This window comes from Haemaphysalis longicornis, unplaced genomic scaffold (assembly GCF_048455015.1).
Source record: "Haemaphysalis longicornis isolate Haplotype H1 unplaced genomic scaffold, Haemaphysalis longicornis Haplotype H1 scaffold_1, whole genome shotgun sequence".
Taxonomy (NCBI): domain Eukaryota; kingdom Metazoa; phylum Arthropoda; class Arachnida; order Ixodida; family Ixodidae; genus Haemaphysalis; species Haemaphysalis longicornis.
The window spans coordinates 327,923,178-327,940,321 of NW_027526203.1; the positions used below are offsets into that span (position 1 = coordinate 327,923,178).

The 17,144-nt window shown below is 45.6% G+C and overlaps 1 protein-coding gene across 1 annotated transcript in view; it reads left to right on the top strand.

The window, feature by feature from the left end:
- The window catches only part of LOC144151959 (uncharacterized), a 59,241-nt gene that overhangs the window by 18,304 nt on the left and 23,793 nt on the right, over positions 1-17,144 (top strand). The window contains exons 4-5 of the mRNA XM_077683147.1: positions 3,066-3,371; positions 8,283-8,637. Coding sequence (XP_077539273.1) covers positions 3,066-3,371; positions 8,283-8,637 — 661 coding nt within the window. The remainder of the gene's footprint in view (positions 1-3,065; positions 3,372-8,282; positions 8,638-17,144) is intronic.

Here is a 17,144-nt window from a genome sequence, read left to right on the forward strand (position 1 = left end):
TAGCGATAAGATGGAGGCGAAAAAAATAACCATAAACAGCTTTTGCGACGTTTATGAATCTATGAATCTTTTCTAAGTAATTTTACTCCCTTCTTAATATGGCGGACTGCGGCTTTTCGGCTACGTGTACCATCAACGCTTTTGCAGACACCAGTGAACGACATAGCGAAAGCATATTAATCAATGAGTACCTTAGATAACAAGGTTAGAGTATAAAAAAGGGGAGCCCGTAGGAAAGCCAGTAGAAAAAAGGAAAGCCCGTACGGAACGTCCCGATGTTGAAAGACTACATCGGGACGTTTTAACATAAATTAATTGGCTATAGAGCATCGGACAAGCACCGCAAACAAAAAGATAAAAAAATGATATAGTTGCTCGTGGTAAAAAATGTTTGAACAATTTTTAGATAGGAACAATGGAAGAAATTGCGCACTGTCTATTGGAAACTAAGGAAATGATACAAGAACCCGGAAGACGAAGCACGTAGTACTGTGAACAATAAAAAAGAAAATAAACACGTGAAGGATGAGAAGTAATAATAATTAAAAAGTATGCAGTTTATTAGAGGGGCAGCCAACGCAACTTCGTTCCCTAAGGTTCGCTTTATGTATTTGAACGCCAGCCGGACAAAACGATTCCTTGCGTTGACTAATTGAGAGCTCGTTATCACTTTGGCACACACGCTTACGCAAATGACTGCGCATTTTTGGGTGCTTCAAAAGCGCGTAGAAGAAAATATAGTTGTTTTGGGGGGGGGGAGGGGGGGGGGAGGGGGAGAGAAGGGGAAATTCTGAATAATTAAAATACATAGCACCCCTTTCTTTTGCAGGCAAGGCCATGAGAACAACGGCAGGTAAAACTGCCATGTATTCTTTTCATCACGTACGCAACGCGACCAGAAAGCATGCAAGCTTAATACGGGCAAAAAGTTTATCTTGGCAAGAACAGTAAGAATATGCCTAGAACAATATATACGCAACGTATATATCAAAAACGAAATACATAAAGACAGTAACGGAGCCCACTTTATTGGCTGTGGGGTTTAACGCGCCGAAGCTACCGCCTCGGGTATGAGGCGCACCGTAGCGTAGGGCTCCGGATTAATTTCGACCACCTGGGGATCTTCAACGCGTGCCGAAATCTCGAACACACGAGCATTTTCGCCTTTCGCCTCAATCAGAAAAGCAGCCACCACGGCCGGAATCATACCCGCGTCCTCGGGCTCAGCAGCACAACTCCTTCGCCCCTAAAGACGCCGCGGCGGGTAACAGAAGTTAAATGATGGCTAAAATGTAGCTTAGCAAAGCAGGTACGATCATTGTCGCGCCCAGCTTCTATCTTTTCCGGCGAAGTACTGCCGGCGAGATATTTTCCATCCGCAATATATGCCGGATATGCTCGGTAATTTTCCCTTATGTGAAGAAAGCAACAGAATTCCGTGCTTTTGACTACATCACTATTTAGAGATACGTACTGCCTTTCCGTGTTTTGAAAAGGCTGTCAGCGCCGTAGTTTTTTTTAGCGTATTTTTTTTGTTGTTGTTTTTTTAACTGTTGCAAGCAGTAGCGGGTCTAAATAAAGTGAAAATAAGCGCGCGGTGTTCGGGGATGCTACCTGTGCAGTTTGAACAAAAAAGGGACGCTGACCGTTCCGAACAAAAACGTACTGACGTTTCGGCTTTCAGCACGGAAGCCGAAACGTCAGTACGTATTTGTTTCGACTGGCCGGCGTCCCTTTTTTGTTCCGAATGTATCCATTCGGTCAGACAGGATTCAGTCATGCTCTCGACTTCATGTACAGTTCGGGTTTAAGAGTTTATCTATTGCCACAAAAACATAGGAAACAGATCTACGGGGTGTTTGCTTCAAACCAATATTTCCTGATGCCCACTAAAAATAACCAGATGGTGGTGCCCACGCAGAACACTGAATTGGGTGATCTTGGGCCTTGTACTAATCTCTACTACAACCGGATCCTCGCTCAACCTCAGAGTGATTGGCTGAGATTAGGTCATAAGACCCCCGTCAGCCGAAGTATGGCTTTGCACGGTCAGTTGGTGCATAATGAAGGTTGGGAAACACCAGCCCCCCAAAAAAACGCGAACGCGATAGGGAGAAGCGACAACACACACGTTGGACTGAGTATTTAGTCCGGCGTGCGTACTGTCTCTTCTCCCCTTAGTGCTTTCGTTTTTTTTAGCTGGGTTAATTTTTCCAGCCACATTAGCGGGCGAGTATTCACGCGGGCTGAGGGTGCGATCACAGATATGTATTTGCTACGTGCATAGCGCTTTTACCATAATATTGTCATGAAGACAAGGACGATGCAGTTGTGTTGAATGAGAAACACGTTTATTGGAGCGAACTTGTGCTCCCCTAACAACTCAAAAGAATACAGAGGCGGCGAAGCAGCGGTCAACAAAGTGACTTGCACAGGCGAGTGTCGTCGAATCGAATGCCCCGGCGTCCGCACTGCAGGCTTTTTATCTTTTGGCGCGCGTGGTTCTCGAAGCGTCTATTCGCATCGAGAACATAGTAGATCCAAGGAGATTATTCTGGGCTGTTCACGTTAGATCGGAATGCTCTCCCTATCACAACAGATAACACATGCGGCACAGAAAGAAAGAATGGAACACGCGCTTCCCTTGGCGCAGAGATAACACAGACCGGCGCAGCCGGGCGGTAAAAGCAAAACACAAATAAACAAACCCAATGTATGGTTCGCGGCATTATGACATCAATAGCAACGCGTTTCTTAAATTTCGTATTCTTTTCATTTGATCAGGTGGGATTGTATCTGAGCAATCCGCCTATTATCAACGCGGATCATTGGGAGAACTGATGATGGGGCTGGAAAATTTGAAAGTTAGTGCACCCTACTCCCGTCTCCCTACCCTAGTCCGTGTGCATTAAGACTTATTTTTTCGCCTGACATGTCGGTCTACTCAGAGCCCGTTCAAATACTCCCTGTCTAAGACAGTTAGGTTGCTGCTGAGCGCTGTAGCATTGATTGATTGATTCATTTTGTTTGTGGGCTTGCTGTACCGTGCCTGCATGTACCTGCAGAGCGGCCATCTTGGACACGATCAGCCGGCAGCGATCGCGCTTCGACACCATGTACGCCGAGGTGCGGGACCGGTCTGCCCAGGTGGACGGTGTAACACGCAAGCAGGAGGAGCGGTACACATCCCGCCACTATTTCGGTGCCGAGCGCGACAACCGGCCCCGAGACTACGCACCCGACGGCGGCTTCCTCTGCCCCTCGGAGATCCTGTACGAGCGGCCGCGCCGGGCCCGGAATCACCTGGGCGTCTGGAAGGTCATCGTCAACATCGCCGAGTACCGCCAGACTATGCGTCTCGAGAAATGCCTGTAAGATGCAAACCTTTCTCCAAACACCCGCGTAGGAGAAGGGCGGCTTTTACGCTTACCTTAAAAGGCATCCTGGCCATGACGTGCGGTCGCACCAAACCTCCTTAGGCCGATTGTAGGAGCAATATCATTTTTTTTTACGGAAAAGAGGATGTTTCAAGCTACACCCAAAGTGTATGCCCCACGTTTGAAAAAAGAAAGTTTTTGAAAATTTGTTTCGGGGTTGTCTTCCTGTTTTTCAATTTTTAAATAGCTATTCTGAAGCGAAATGAGGTCGTCGTTCCACCAAAAATCCTATAGTTTGCCAAAGCCACTGTACATCGGTTGTTAACATGGGCATATCCTAGAGAAAATTACACCGTCTTTGGCCGCTGGGATGAATCCATAACCCGACGTAGTTTCATTATGACGCTGCGTTAGGTGTGCTTTTATTCGCAGTTTGAAAAGAAAATCAATTCGTCAATGCTCATCGCTCTTGCGAATGCACCGCGTGCGTTTGCGAAACAGAGGCGCACTTTTGGAACTTACTATAAAACAACTTCACCAAGCACGGTTACCAAAATCATTGTATAGTCATCATTAGACGGAAGACTGTGGTGATTTAATACAAAAAAGCAGAGGACAAAGGTAACACAAAGAAACTTTGAAAGGAAGCAATAGGAGGCTAACGAACGTTTAGTTTTGCGAGTGTAGCTGACTGGCGCATACTTTCTCGGCACGTGTCAATATGAGGTGCAAGCTCTTGCCGTATTTCCGATGAGCACTGATTTCGTCTGGGTTTATGCTCAGTACTTTTGGAGGAAACAAAAGAGAAGGATATGATCTGGTGGTTTGGATGTAACTATGCTCAAGAACAAATGGTTTAAATTGATTTGACGTCTGGCAATGCTGTGGACAGTGCATGAAAGAAATAAAATTGCCCACAGCATTTTATTAAGAAGAATGTGCGCCGTTCCATTTCTTTCATTTTGGCACGAAGGTGGTAGTTTCGTATGCGCTAAAGTAGTGTGCACAGCCGTGTACTTCGCACTTGCAAGATATTCGCCCCGAATACTGGGTTTCTGAGACGCCAGATGAGTCCACTCGGCTTCTGCTCTCTTCCTCTTTTTTTTTCCCGGCTGCACGACGTCAGGAACGCACGTAACGAGTGTTTATTATTTTATTTGCTGCTTTATATTTGCAGTAGGCGTGCGTGGTAGCGCTGACGATTGTTACAAGCTGCATTCACAGATGGCCAGATGGTGCGGCGTCCTTCGTTTCGAAAATTTGCCGGTTTGAATGCGCCGGAACTGTGCGCTGCGCATGTCGTGGAGCCGCCCCAACTCCTGTTCCTGTAAAAAAAAATATTGCTCTGTAAGAACACAATGGTGTTACGAAAATCAAACGTGCGACTCACCGGGGGCAATCAGGAGCCTTACCGACTGAACTACACGAGGAAGCTGCGTGCGCTGCGTTCGGAATCACGCCTAGAATAATAGATAGGGCTCGGAAAGAATGAAGTAGACACTAGCAGAATACGTAAACATCAATGGTCGGAACCGAACCAGCGGTGATGGATAGCTTTTCGATGCTTTGCCCACCAGGAAAAGGGCGATAGCTATATTTAAAGCGTTGGGCATGAGATAACTGGTACGAAGTTTACAGTAAGACAGCGAATCAGATGGATGTGGGCTGCTTCTTGTCAAAACGTCGGTAAGTTGCTGTAAGTCTGTTAGAAAAAATAGACGAGTACAGAAAAAATGACAAATTTAAAGAAAATTAACAATATTTGTTCCTACCATTCTCACAACATCATGTAATTAAGATGAGTTAGTAGGAATAATACGCAAGTAGGTATAATAAGCAAGTAAATTAAGGTCGGACTTTTAAAATTAATATTCAGAGACAAATAACCGAGTTTGTTGCTTTGGTCACGCGATGCAGATTTTGGGATGCAGAGCATCCATAAAAACCTGTCCACGTAGTTACTCTGTTAAAAGGAAATGCGCCAGGAAACTGAGACCGCTGGCCTTGTATATTTTTAGCGTAACATCGGGGAGCGTAAAGAGTTCAAGAAAATTGGTTCCGATATTTAGCAGCCCGCGCAAGTACTTAGATCGTGCGGCAGATCGTGCGACGGTTAGCAATAAATGCCTATGTCCTGTAACCTTAGTCGCAGCATTAAGTAACCGCTTTGTTTGTGTGCATTATTATGCACCGATTTTGCTACAACACGGCATCTTCAGTTTGTGAGAAAAAGGTGTTGTCTTTGTAAACACAACATTTCGACATAATTGGAAAATGCCGACAATACTTGTTTCGAGCCTCATCCCAACAAGAAACTAAAATTAATGATTCTCAGGAACGCAAAATGATTTAAAGATCCAAGGCGAGGGAAAAGTGATATGGTCTAGCAGCTCAGTCATGAAATAAACTAAATGAAATGAAACAAAAGAAAAACGATCTCTGGTCAATGAAAAAAGAACAAGGAATACAGGAACACACCCTGCTTACCAGCGTTAACTACAATTGCAAGGTTTTAGTACCAGGGGCTGCTTAAGGCTCTTAACCGATGGCGGGCATCTTGTGCATCTTTTGTAATAAAGGCAAGAAATTCCCTACTAGGAAGGTCGCGAAGGAGAAGTAAGTGATATCCTTACGTTATTTACAGCTGAACTGGGAGCTGAATTGAGATCAAGAAGTTTGCGGAGATAAATTGGTAGCAGTTAGCACATGACCGGGATAATTGAAGGCATATGGGAGAGGCCCTTGCCCTGCAGTGGGCGTAGACATCATGATAATGATTATGGTGATGATGATGATAATAGGCTCGACAGGGACATGCGAAAATACGAGTAAGTGGAGAATGCCTGGGTAGTTGATATTTACGGATCACATCGCTTTGTTTACTGAGCCTAAAGAGGGACTGCAAATAATCGTGCAGGTCCCGTGTGGGGCGAGTTCAGTGGTGCGCTTTAAGATTAGTATGAAGGTGAAAACAAAATTTAACAGCCAAGTACACAGGCACCCATTCACCCTAGACAATTAAACGGGTGCTAAAAGTGGTCGCGATTTCAAGCGCGGTATCGCTAGATTAGGTGTTCTTTTCTTTCCTTGTTTACATGTGAATTGTCGTTTATCATTCAAGGAAGCATTTACGTACCCTTTCGCCTGTGATGTAGCCTCTATGACGCAGATAGCGCAGAAGGCTACGGCGCCGCTATTGGCGGGTTCCATTAAATGCTGCAGCCAATCAGTGTTTCCAGCTCTGGGGGCAAGCCGCCGATGGTTTTGGCGGTCAGGGAGGTGTCTGTGCGAGCGACACTCCGGTGTGGCGTGTTTTTGTAGGGACGAATGTCAATCGTCGCCATCAGTCACACGAGCTTAGCTGAGGTTGTTGGTATAGCGCGTTGCTTACAAGATCTGGATAACGCTGAAAAGTACTGAGCGCCTTCTACAGGGGGAAACGCTACGCGCGTGACCTGGACACGCAACGCAGCAGCTAAAACTTGTCGCAACACGTAGAGCAGGACTATTGCTGAAAACTAGTTTAGAAATGCGTGAAACGGGGCGATAGCGCGGCGGAAGTTTGCGCTGAGGATCGCCGTCGGCTCGGCTTCATAAAGCGGTGAACGAATAACTGCGGCGATGCTAAGCCTTTTCTGCGCGACCCGATTTCGAAGGGACCTGTTTGCTGCGACAACGCCACATATAAGAAACGCAAGCGGGCCGCTAGTCGTTGGTGGAAGTCTTCAATTATTGTCCTGAGCAAGCATGTTGTGTTTCGGGCTTCCCTATCTGGTCTTCAAACTCTCGTTTCCCCTATTCTAGAATTGACGTACTGACGCTAGCACGGCCGCCGGGAAAAACGGTGCCGCGCAGCCAGGCGGAGCATGCGCGCCGGCTGCTAAAAAAAGCGTGACGTACCGCTATGCGGAGCCAATGGCTGCACTTATTTCGGAGCGAAGGTGCCCTGAAAAGTGCCTCTAGGTTGTCTTGCTCCGAGTTTATCAGCTCGTAGCTTCTACAGCGCTTTGAGGCGCGAGGAATGATCGAAAGCTATTTAGGGCCCCTTTAAATGATAAAAGGTTTGAATGAATATGTTTACTTTGGACAACCATGCAATGCCCATCCAAACAGTGAGAAAGAAATGAGACGTAGCAACAGTTATGGATTATGTGAATTTCGGAAGTAATTTCAAGCAATGGACCCCGTTAACTAATTGACTTAGAGGTATAGCATACAACTACTACTTCCGGTGGTCATTTTGGAGCCAAAAGTGGAGCCTTACTAAGCACCCTGAAAGAAAACATAGGGCAGGCCGAACAGCCATGGAAAAAAAGGATACGTGCAATGCTTAAGGATTGGATGCGTGTGCCATTAATTACGGGGGAAAAGCCCGTGGAGAAGACCTTTTAGCTCAAATATGAGAAACAACGTTATGCTTAGCATATGGTTCGGAAGACCGACACTGACTTCCCAAGCAGACGTGGGGCTACGTGGATACGAGATAAGTGATACGGGGAGTCAGAGAGCTCATGGAAAGATGAGACAATACAATTATGGAAGTAAATCATAGATTTCAGCGACACAGGATAGTACCAATTGGATTTTCATGGGTGAGGCCTCCATCCTGCAGTGAACTGATACTGATGATGCAGTCAACATACTGATGATGTTGTGGCTGCTGATTACTTAAGAGCAGGGTGTGTTTTCTTGCTACAGCAAACATCTTAAACTGACGAGACACGTACAGGAAGACACAGGAAAGGCGCTGTCTGTCTTGTGCTTTGTTTTCTCTGCGCTTCGTCGGCTTAACTAGGTTTGTTGTACAATGAAACCAAGCCAACTGGCCAATGCTTCTGCTCTTCTGTGATTTCTTGATATTCACTGGCGTAACCACCTCCCGTATGCACACCTTGGGGGCCGCAGGAGACCCAACCGGCCGTGCTCGTACGTCCTGGAGAAGTACACGAGCTCGTGCAGCCAAGTGTACAGCTACCAGCGGCTGCTCACTTTCGAGAAGGGCAAGGGGCTTCACATCGACATCTTCCGCGTGCCGTCTAGCTGCTCGTGCCACGTGAAGGGCTTCAGCCCCTTCCAGCGACACGATGAGCCCATCACACCTGCGCGCCAGCAGCCACCCTACGAGTACGACCGCACGGCCTACACCAGCGCGTCGAGCCTCACTGCTGCCAAGGAACCGGACAGTGGCGCTGGCCGCAGGGCGAACAACACGCTCTGGATCATCCTGGGCAACGGGAAAGAGCTCGACCCCGAGACAAAGGTGCTGTATGCATACACGCAAGGCTTCTTATAATGCGCCTATATAATCCCAAACCATCTGGTTCATCAGAGAAGAGTACTTTCAAACAACGAGCAGCGAGAAAGCGTATAAGATACATGCGGGTAAAATGGTGCGGGTGCCTTCTCCAAAGTGTAGATGGCAATTAAAATCAACGAAAAAATCGAACCGGCAGCTTGTTTTAGTTACTGAAGCTTCATCCGCAAATAAATACGTTTGAATAGGTTTTATGCTTGCTCTTTCAAGCCACTTTTTTTCTTTTTTCTCACGCATTCCGAGGTTGCAAAAACAAAACAATCAGCAGCATCTAAACTTACTCTTACAGATCACATCTTTGAGAGAGCTGCGGACACCACAGCGCCCGGAGGCGCGGACGAAACTGCATGAATACGCCGCCTTCGGGTATAGCCCGCACATCGCCTAGAGATTGTCCGCATGATTCCCTCGTTTGTTCCTGGGGGATCTTCAATCGCTTTTCGGATAGGACCTTGAGCGTCTTGGCAAGGAAGGATGCCCGTTTCCTTGGTCCCCCCTTTGTGTTTGTTGCTCGCAGGCACATTTTCGAACGGGCTTTTATAGTCGCGGCAGTTGGAGCCACGTTCCTTTGGGACATGCAGAAGCTTTCAAGAAATCGCCTCTCGTTTTATACGTCTGCTGTCGACATTGTTAACCCGAGCAATTTCTCAGATGCTTTCCTGTGGAGACAGCCTTCCCTTTACGAACGTTATGGAATTGGGTGCTTGAAGCAGGTGTACTTATCTTGCGTCTCTTCGAAGCACGTTGTACTTTTTTATCCCATTTCGTCAGGTTCCTGGCCATTCTGCAAAACGAAGAACCCTCAAAGAATGCATAAATGAGCGTCTTGTATTGTCATAAATGCGTTGCTATCAATGGTCGACAAAAGGGGCGTAGCTCCCTTGGCGGAAGCAATGTGAAGAGTGAGTTATTCCGTGTACGTTCTCTCAAAGCGGTGAAGACCTTGTAGCGCTTTAGTCCCATCTTATTTTTTGGTACATGTGCTCCATCGTTTTTATTTGACTGAATACTTGTGCCGTTGTGGCTGCAATTGTCAGTTGCTATGGGATCTTTACTTAACTGTTAAATGGTTCTTTTAAAGCATATTGACAACTTTGTTTCGGCGTTTTCTTATTCGCTTTTTGCAACAGGAGTGACGACTGCTATAACATAGTCAGAATATTGCCTTTTTTTGACACATCCAAGTATAGTAATGGCATTAATATAGAGTTGGGAAAGCTTCGGCATACAAGTAGAGATAAGGTATGTACGGAGGAGTGCCAAATTATGTAGCTGTAAACATTAACGACTCTAAACTGGGCTTTACAGATGCAATAATCAAGCTGTTTCACGTTCAGCGCTGCATACCCTTCAATATGATCCCCTAGTGCAAAAGTGAAAAATTATAATGCATTACGCCTTCGTATCTGTCCTTCAACTCATGCGGTTTTAAGCGTTCTGCGCCGTAACCATGAAGTAATTTGGGGTTGTGTTTTTATGGCCTGACTGTGCCTACATATTAGGTTGTGGAGCGCTGTTTCTCGAATAAAACACTTCTCTAAAATACTGTGCAGTAATTACGACAGGCGTTTTCTTCGAGAAAGAGGGCCTATAAAGCAGTTCACACCGAGAATCCTGGGAGTAAACTCCTTTATAGGCAAACGAGTAACTTTATTTCAGCAATACAATTTAGGCATACTATCGTGCCGCAACTGGAATCAAATCGTGGATATTCAGCTAATATAGCTGCATACATGCACGAAATATGTACGCTTAAGTTAATGTCTTTACATGCGACGTGCATACCCCCCGATTCCCAGCCTGGCACTCTTTTAACCTGCGCGTACAAATACAACATAGTCCTGCAGGACCGTTTATTGCAGGTTCACGAGCTGCTCGGACACGCCGCCTAGGACTATTTAACTACCGCCTCCCCCCTTTCTCAGGGAAACGGACTAGCTTGCTTGGCGAGGTTCCAACAGTAACTACCGACGATGTATAAAAGGCGATCAAGGGGGATAAAGAGAGGGGAAGCCTCCAGAGACACGGAATAACCGCCGGTCTACAGTACGACCGAGCGGTTATGGTAGTAGGAAAGATGGCAAATATATTTTCAGAATACCTCATCAGATATTAAAAGTACCACTAGAAATACGGCGAATTAAGGAAAGGTGATTGCAAATGGATTCAGTATTACAGGTCCATGAGCCCACTGTCTCTTGCACACAAGTTGTTTGCCACGGTAATAGAGAAACCCGCGCTCCCACGTGACACTGTAGATTTTTAATAACCGAGATAACACGCTGGATTTAGGCAAACCTACTGAAAAATGAATGAAAGTCATCAGGTAATAGAAAAGTTCACGGGGTGTAATAAGTACACCCTTACATGGAATTTATAAAATACGACAACGCGTTGGATTCTGTAGACACAGCCACAGTAATGGAAGCGTTGAGAGACCAGGGAAGTAGAGGATGCTTACATAGGGTCATATACAACAGATGTACGGGCGGGATGATCCTTCATAATTGTGGAAAGTTTCACGTCGGGACGGAAGGGTGTCAGACAAGGAGGCACCATTTCTCAGAGGCACTCCCAGCCTCTCAGAAAGGGTATTTCAAAAGCTTGATTGGGAGAAACCAGGATACCAATATATCAAGATTATTTCGGCTACTTGAGATTAGCGGTTGACGTCATCTTGCTTCGGAAATTGGTTGAAGACCGACAAAGAATCCATCAGAAACAGTACGCAAAAAGCTTACTTGCAGGATTAAAGATTAATATTTAGAAATCGAAAATATTAAAGAACATGTAGGTAGCTAGCCTTCAGTCTAGGTAATACTAGAAGAGGTGATATACATAAATATCTTGGGAAAGTTCACAGGGCCCACCTAAAGAACGAGAAGGAAATTAGGCAGGAAATGCTAAGCGGGGGGAATTCTGCCTGCACGCAAAGTCATGAACAGTAGGATACATTTGCCTCTAAACAAAAAAGTACAACGCCTACTTCTGTTGTTGAATAATGCTGTAGAACCTTGGTCTTTTTTCAAACACCTCGAAGGTAATCTAAGGTCAGTCCACGAGCCATTGAAGAAAGAATGGCGGTTTTAGCCGTTAGAAATACTAAACGATCATTTGTATTTCGGAAAAAGCTCGGGTAGAAGACATCCTGGCTCGTATAACCAGAAAAAAAGCCAGAGTTGCGCCACGGAAGTAATGCGGAAAACTGAGAACCAGTGGACCACCAGGATAACAGAATCGGCTAAAGAGAGACGGGAGGGATGAGGTAAGAAAAAATGAGGAGAAGAAATACATTCGAACAAAGAAAGATGTGCGATTCGCGAGTGTCAACAAAGGTTAACCTAGTAATGCCACAATTTCGGCTTTGTAAAGAAAGCTGAAAAAATTGGCATTGTAGAAATCAAAGTTTTATGCAGAGTACACGGAACAACCATCAAGCCGAGTAGTTACTCCTGCTCACACCCGCTGCTTGCAGCTGATCCTTCCGGCTTTTTTCCCCTTTCACCACTTTGCCTTTCGCAGCCATGATTTATGGTAGTCCGTTACTCTTGACGGAGCTTCTCGTCTCCTTCTTTTGTTTGCGTCTTCTTTGTACTGCGAATCTCTCTCACTGGCTTAAGAATGAGTTAACAAGTTAAGCCATTCTTTACATCTTTCCACAAATATATGTAGGCCCCTCATTCAGCTTACACGATTAATTGCCGTATATGTCGCCCAAGGCAGCTGTAAACGCGCCGACCCATGAGTATTTCGATAATCTTATGATATATACTTCCCGCCCTAATTTCGCCTTACGCTTGTAACGAAGCAGAACGTCCGATTGTGTCGCTAAGTGGAAGTGTTCACGCAAAAATTTCTGAGTTCGCTTATCTAAGAATGAATGGGAACATTATTGTGGATGGACTCATTATAAGATAGCAAAGATCGAAGTGGGAGTGCTCCTTCAGCTGCTGCTTGGGAATCACTTTAGAATTACGCCTGCGAGTGGCTTAATATCACACAACGGCTTGAGAAAACGTTCGCCGGTTCGCTGGAATGAAAATTGCACATGTAGGCGAGATATCATCCATTTGCGATTAAAATTGGAGTGTGGAATGCACAGTGCTATCATTAGGAAAAATATGAAACAGCCTTTTACATCCCTTATGGGAAACGTTTCACCTGCTCCTTAAGTATCGCGTAACTTAAGCGTTACAAATTACAAGCTCCAACACTGTTTCCCGTAGGCGTTGAGTTTTGAGCGAAGTGAAAGATAATGCGCGAACAGCTTTGCAGCACATTCATATGCGCGTAATATTTTCTCCTTTCTTTCCCTAATCCTTCTTTAGGAACATGCATATTCCCAACCTGAGGACACAAATGAAGTTTGGTCCTTGTTCAAGAATTATTGCTTCAAAGAGTGGCAACAAAAATAAATGATAAGTAGGATTTAAAACTACCTGAGTATAGAACAATGCATTTTATGTCATAACGTGGCCTTTTCTGCGTGTCGTGCGAGACGCGTCCTCCTTACATGCTCTCTTCGGCAGGAATTTAGTGCTTTTTCCCGCCAGTTGTGTCTGCGCGCTGCTGCTATGCTGTCGGCCTGGATGACTGCTTCCTCTTTAGCGCAATATACTAATACACGCGGCTCAGGCGCCCTTTTGCGCACCTTTGCGCCCCCTGAGGGCGGGCTTTTTGATTCTTCTTGTCGGTTCTTGTCTTTTCCCCGAGCTAAAAAGCAAAAGACTTCTGTTTAACTAGAGCGTTCCTGGATCAGATGAATTGTATTCTATACAGACCGTACTGCTGGAAAATTCCTCTATACCAACCCTACTGCAACGCGGGAAGCAACGTTCGAGTTGCCCTTAAAAATGACACTCCCCGAGGAACAGGGACGGTCGACACCGCACCGCCAGCTTTGGAGAGCTACGTGGTTCGCTAGAAAAAGCATCATTTCGGGTACCAGTGAGTCTAAACTAGATTGCTGAAACCAGAAGCTCTGGGGAACACAGGCAGCAGTACGTCACAGAACAAGATCTTTCCAACCCCACGAACGTATACAACCCAACTTGCGGCCCTCAGAGCTCAGCCCCTGTAGAGCATCTGACCAGTCGGCGATACAGCAGAGGTGATACGAATCCCTGAGTGCGGGGAGGCCACCCCCAGGATGGAAACCTCACAACGTTTAACGCGCGAACTCTGTCTAGAGGGGTCAGCTTAGCCGTGCTATTAAAGAAGCTCTCAGGTATTAAATTAGATATTACAGGATTGAGCGAGGATTGAAGGACAGATGATGGTTTCACGGAATTGAATGGTGCACATATTCTGCGCTATGAAGAGCAAATGGGGAACGCGGGGTTGCATTCTGGCTCCCCAAAGTGGTAGCAGGCGGTGGGGAGGAATTTTTCAGCATGCGCAAAATGGTCGCAGCGTTGTAATCAAGCCAGACACCAAGCACAGTTTAAAGGTGATACAAGGCTATGCACCAACCTCTAGCTACAATCATGAGTTTAACTTTGAGTTGACCAGCAGGGATCTTTATTCACACTTCACGGCGGCTCTACGAGCACTCCCGTGTATGACAAGTTTAGCACTCATTGACACTAAACGATAATGTCATATCTCGCAGAGTATTCCGTGGGAGCAGTCAGGACTGGGACAGGTTTCGGTTTCATTTCTTTCTATTTTTCTTCTTTTTCTTGACAAATTCTCAATAAAACCAGTTTCCAGAGAGAAAAACGAACATTGGCTCGGTCCTACAGCCGGCCGTCTGTGGGAAAAATTGGGAGAGCAAAATATAAAGCCAGCAATTATAATTTTAATTTTGTTGGTAACAGCAGCGGAATCAACAGTTTTGAGGCCAGCAGTGCACTGTATGGCTCCATGAACTATCTCGACGATCTTTGCTGTGCAATAACAGATAATTTATAATGGCGCGAATTTACAGCAAGCCTCAAGCTTCGATTTTCGCGATCAATTTATTCTTGTTGATTGATTGATTGATTATGAATTTTAACGCGCTGACGCTACACATGCGATGAGGTGCGCTGTAGAGAAGGCCTCCGGATTAATTTTGACCACCTGAGAAGCTTTTACGTGCGCCGAAATCTCCAACACACAGCCGTTTTCGCTTTTCGCTTCCATCAAAACGGCCGCCGCAGCCGGTAGTACAAGCCCATTGCTTCTTTTGAGCTGCTTTAGACATTCACCACGTCCGGGCCAAATTAAAGTATTTTCTCTCTCTCTCTCTCCGTTCGCTGTTCTCCATTTACAAATGCTAATGTCCCCTTTGAGTAACATGCCTGGAAGAGCAAATTGCATAGGGTGGCGTTGTGTGCATATCATCAGCCGTTACCCCTACATGGCCACCGGGAAGACAAGGGCATTTTTTGGCGATGGCTAGCTTCTAAATAGTCTGATGATACCAAGAGCTGTTGCTGGAATGTTTTTGTGCAACCAGTTGACATAGGCGTTGCAATCGTACTTGTGTTCCTTCGGCGCAGTGGACGCGTATAAAGAAAATACTTCTATGGCTTGTGCACGCCACGTTCGCATTGTTGTCACACAACGCGTAGTTTTGAATCCCAAAGTGAAGGTGCTTATTATGGCCAAAAACATTGTGAAATGCGAAGTAATCTCTCATGATAAAGTGGCCATTACATGACGAAACTTTGTGATTTCCAACAGCTCTTCTTTTGTTTCAGCCTTATCGAAAAACTGGATAGCACGTCCTGTTTTTATACTTTCTTAACAAGTCAAGCCCACGGAAGATGATAAAAAATGCATAGTAGTTTCTTTGAGGTGGAAAAATGGCAGCCGTCGAATTTAAAATGAGCGTCGGTACTGTAGCGCGTAGGCCGCTGCATATTTATCACTGGTACTCCATCTTCTAAGATCCACCCCGCTGGGCGATGCTTGAGCTGAAGCAGTATATGCATTTTATTGACCGATTCTTGGTCCTGTGGAGTGAAGCAAGTAGGAGGTATGGGATTTTTCCCATGTTATGAACAGTTTGCACGCTCAGCAATGACGGGGGCACAACCAAATTAACGCGGTTTTCGTTACTAACATTTGCGACTGTTTGCATGGTAAACAGAAGGATATTCATCTTCTCGATGTATCTGCTCCACTTCACGTCTGCTGCGTAGGGTAAATGCAGACGTCCACAACCTAGGCGCAACCATCGATGTCGTGAAAAATTTAAGTTTCGAGTTTATCATAATCTTCTGCATGTGTTCGCTTTGCTACTACGGTAGCTTTGTCTAATTGTGTACTAATAATAGAGCCGTTTTTATCCTCCTGCGACGTTTATGAAGAGAAAAATGAGCATGTAGGGTATTTTTGACAGATGCGATCACTGTCGGTCTTTTGAATGCTTAAACACGTATATTTGGACTCGACAAAGCAACTCTTCTGACCGTCTTTAACCCTTGATGTATCCCAATTTCGCCGAGTTGAAAAATGCTATTAATAAACGCTGCTAGCACCACGACATTTTGGTTTCAGACCTCTTAAAAATTGGCATAAAAATGCATCACCGGCAAAGCATTTTTGGGAAGTAGTGAAGCCGACTTCGAAGGAGCTTAGTGATAGCACTTCACGGGTATACTTCAGGTTTCATACCACTATTACACGGGCGTTTCAAAGACCTTTGAACGGAACACCATTTCACTCAAACGCCACCATTGATCTGTTACACGGCGCTTTCCAAAGGCATTGATTTGAAATGCCAGTTGAGTCAAACGAGCACCACCACTGACCTCTGGAATCCTCAACAGCCTTTCATTTGCGAACTGCGCCGAGAGTACGAAGTCGTACTATCGGGCGCAGTTTCGGCATGCTGCAATTACAAAAATAAATTTTCGCGATTAAACTTAGACTTCAAAAAGTAATTTATTAATATTTTTTTTAGTTTTTAGTATTCTATTACTGCTGTAGCAAGGTAGCCTAGGATAGCCAACGATAGAAAGGTAACTTTGTACTCCCGACGGTGAGAAAGAGAAAACAAAACGGCCTACGGAAGCCTTTAGCCTTGCCTAAACAAACAAATCCTTCAGTTCAGTGATTAGCCTGGCGTAAACAAACTCGCCTACCCAAACCGAAACCGCTCGACCATTGAGGAAAGCTGACAAGTAGCATTGAGGCGCGAGACTTCCAGGTTAAATTTCCTGCGAGCACAATGCGTATGCCATCGGTAGCGGCATGAAGAGTAGCTTTGCATGCACGCCCACCGGCTTCCACCCCCAACCAGTGCACGCATACACCTGCAACCGGTGATGGGCGCGTGCTCAGGCGTCAAATACATGGGCGAAACTGTCCAGCGGAAAGCCTTTTATGCTGAAAAAGAATTATCGGCTCACGTCGGCGTTCAAATCGGGCCAGTTGCTCTGTAACGCCTGATAAGAGCGCTTCTGCCATTATCAGCCGATTGCCCCGCTTGTGATACAGAGATCGATGGTGGCGAGGGGAAT